Source organism: Dermochelys coriacea, chromosome 4 (assembly GCF_009764565.3).
Source record: "Dermochelys coriacea isolate rDerCor1 chromosome 4, rDerCor1.pri.v4, whole genome shotgun sequence".
Classification (NCBI taxonomy): Eukaryota; Metazoa; Chordata; order Testudines; family Dermochelyidae; genus Dermochelys; species Dermochelys coriacea.
The window spans coordinates 123488002-123491908 of record NC_050071.1 but is presented as its reverse complement, the minus strand read 5'-3'; the positions used below and the strand labels follow the sequence as shown (position 1 = coordinate 123491908).

The following is a 3907-nucleotide window of genomic DNA, read 5'->3' as shown; positions in this document are numbered from 1 at the left end:
CACCACACACAGCACCACACACACACTGCACCTCCACCGGACCGACTGCACACAGCACCACACAACACACACTGCACTTCCACCCACCGACTGCACACAGGACCACACACACACACACACACTGCACCTCCACCCCACCGACTGCACACAGCACCACACACACACACACACACACACGCACTGCACCTCACCCCACCGACTGCACACAGCACCACACACACACACACACACACTGCACCTCCATCCCACCGACTGCACACAGCACCGCACACACACACACACTGCACCTCCACCCCATCGACTGCACACAGCACCACACACACACACTGCACCTCCACTCCACCGACTGCACAGAGCACCACACACAAACACACACTGCATCTCCACCCCACCGACTGCACACGGCACCACACACACACACACACACACTGCACCTCCACCCCACCGACTGCACACAGCACCACACACACACACACACACACTGCACCTCCATCCCACCGACTGCACACAGCACCACACACACACACACACACACACACACACACACTGCACCTCCACCCCATCGACTGCACACAGCACCACACACACACACTGCACCTCCACTCCACCGACTGCACAGAGCACCACATACAAACACACACTGCATCTCCACCCCACCGACTGCACACGGCACCACACACACACACACACACACACTGCACCTCCACCCGACTGACTGCACACAGCACCACACACACACACAACACACACTGCACCTCCATCCCACCGACTGCACACAGCACCACACACACATACACACACACACTGCACCTCCACCCCATCGACTGCACACAGCACCACACACACACACTGCACCTCCACTCCACCGACTGCACAGCGCACCACACACAAACACACACTGCATCTCCACCCCACCGACTGCACACGGCACCACACACATACACACTGCACTGCCACCCCACCATCTGCACACGGCACCACACACAAACACACTGCGCCCCCACCCCACTGTCTGCACACACACCAGCACACACTGCACCCGCACCCCATGAACTGTGCACACAAAAACACGCATTGCACCTCCACCCTCCTACTGCACACAGCACCACACACAAACACTGCGCCCCCACCCCGCTGTCTGCACACACACTACCACACACTGCACAACCAAACACACTGCACCTCCACCCCACATACTGCGCACACACACCCCCTACTGCACCCCCGCACACATAGTGCACCCCACCCCACCTACTGCACACACCCATACCGCATCCCCACATCGCATGGCCCTGCCTACTACACACATCCCTACATGCACTGCACTCCTACTGCATACACTGCACCCTCTCACCTTCATACACACTGCACACCCCTCACCTACTGCATCCACATCCCTGATCACACAGCCCCCCCCGCACCTGCTGCACACACCCCTGCACACTGCCACACAATGCACATACACCTACTGCCTCTGCCTGCCACCCCTACGCAAAGTGCGCGCACATCATCCCTTCACCCCCTTGTTGCATACCACACCTATACACACAGACATACTGTATACCCACACCGACTGCATTATCCGCACGGCACACACTCACCTACACAAATACACTGCACGCACCCCGTACACGCCCCCCGCCCCCCCAACATTCACATTGCACGGTGCATTCATGTAGAGCCAGGGGCTTGGATACCATGGGGATGAGTGTGGGCTGGGTGGCGGCATAGATGCCTCACTCCCACTGCACACACACGGTTCTCCTGTTACACTTTGCCATGGGGATGAATGCGGGATAGAGAACAACCCCCCCCCCCCCCCGCCACCCGCCAAGTCTTTCAGGCTGTTTCTACCGGGTACCCTACCCCACTCCCGCCGCCTTATGGCCCTGTCCTGAACCCTCGGGCACCTAATTTCTCTCCTAGGGCTCCCCAGGCCTTGACGTGCCGCTGGATCCGTGCTCGGAAGCTCTTCGCCCTCTCTCCTTCCCGGGGGGTCCCCCTGGGGCTTGCCGCTAGACTGGCCCGCAGCAGTTCCCGGCACAGCCGCTGCCCGTCGGGCTCCCAGGCGGACGCGTGGCGGCGCGGGACGCGGGCTCTTGCCCCGGCCGGGCGGGTTGATGTTGTGCTTTGCCGCTGCAGGGAAGGAGACCTGCCGGATGGCAGCGGGCCGGGCCGCAGGACGGGGCCTCAGGCCCGGCGGTGAAACAGGAGGAGGAGGAGCGGGCTCCCCGCTGCCCCAGGGCTTGCCCCGCAGCGCCGAGCCCTCGCCCCGGGGAGGTGGAGCAGCCGGGCCCCACGGGGGCTGCAGCAAGAAAAGCAGCCAGGTACTGGCGGGGGCCAGCAAGAAGAAGACCCGCACCATCTTCTCCAAGAGCCAGGTCTTCCAGCTGGAGTCCGCCTTCGACAGGAAGCGCTACCTGAGCAGCGCCGAGCGGGCCGGCCTGGCCAGCGCCTTGCACCTCACCGAGACCCAGGTGAAGATCTGGTTCCAGAACCGCAGGAATAAGCTCAAGAGACAAATGTCTGCGGACCTGGAGGGCCCCGCTCCGGGCCAGGCAGAGCCGCCTGGGGACCTGCTACCCCCGGGGGCGGCAGCTGCGGCTTCGCTCGCCTTCCCGACCCTGCCCAAAGACAGCACTTTCCTCCGTCGTCCTTTGCTGCCGCTGTCCTTCCCCCTGCTCTATCCGGGCAGCGCCGTCCCCTACCTGTGTTTCCCAAACCCGGGCAAATATTTCAGCCTTGTGGATGGGGATGTATAACCTCCCGTCCTGCTGCGCCCCCCCGCACCTGCAGCCGAACGGCCTTGTTCCAGTTACCGGTCTGCATCTTCTGCCAGTGTTATCTATAGGCACAGCATGGCCATAGGATCCCTTCACCCCGCTCTCTGGTGTGTCTTCCTGCGTTTGTTCCAGCCCGTAACTTATTAAAAAGACGGGACAAAAACAAAGTCCCGGGCAAAGCTACTGCTTTTAACCAGGGATGCATTTAACTTGGAGCTCGGCACTCTCCCCGTAGACATCTTTCTCACACCCTGTGCACCTGCGAAGGGGGTGGGTACCCACCTTGCTCTATCGACACTTAATAAAAGAGAAACGCTGTCGTTCAAATGTTACCCAAAGGTATACAAACACTCACAATACTATACCAATAAAAATATAAATCCAAGCAACGATTAGCTGTGTTTGATCCCACGCTGGCTTTCTCTTTCAGTTGAAATGATCATTTGTCTCTAAAATATTGTCAGCGCTAAAAGGGTATTTTTACAAAGGTCTTTTTTACAATTCCAATTTTTCTTGTTAGTAGAGGTACAGTTGTTGAGAACCAAAGAAAATGGGACGTGAATTGTGGAGGCCATTCATTTGATCTATCTATCTATCTATCTATCTATCTATCTATCTATCTATCTATCTATCTATCTATCTATCTATCTATCTATCTCAGTAGCAAATGCTATGTCCTGCATCACACTGAATCTCTCTCTCGTGTTTGAGGCGGTAAGTACAATAATCTCTAAGCCCGCCTGCACTAAAGTATTAGGCCTGGTTACATTCTTCTATACCTGAGAATACTACTATAGTAAATTCTCGAAAGCTAGGTATTTCCTGACACTATTAAGTTGTTGACATTTTGACTAAAATCTGGTTCTTGGGGTTTTAAACTGGCTCTTCTAGCGTCTCCAAGAAAAAATCAAGCTCCCTGTCACATTTTTTTGTATTGAGCCCTCAGAAATGTGGGACATTTTTATCTGCTATACTAGAATAATGAAACAATATCTTTTATAGATTTCTAAACCGAATCGTCATATATTGGTTTCAAGCTTCTACAGTATACAACGGTGGAAAATAAATCTTTTCTATCAGAAACATAAAATGCATGCCTTTTCAATGCAGTTAATGTTAAGCAG

At 55.7% G+C, this 3907-nt stretch overlaps 1 protein-coding gene across 1 annotated transcript; it reads left to right on the top strand.

Moving 5' to 3' along the window:
- The first annotated feature begins 2120 nt into the window (after window positions 1–2120).
- LOC119855093 (homeobox protein HMX2-like) lies at window positions 2121–3475 on the top strand. The gene has a single exon (XM_038400539.2). It carries the CDS (start codon window positions 2121–2123, stop codon window positions 2760–2762), a length of 642 nt encoding a protein of 213 aa, XP_038256467.1. The 3' UTR covers window positions 2763–3475.
- The last annotated feature ends 432 nt before the right edge of the window (window positions 3476–3907 follow it).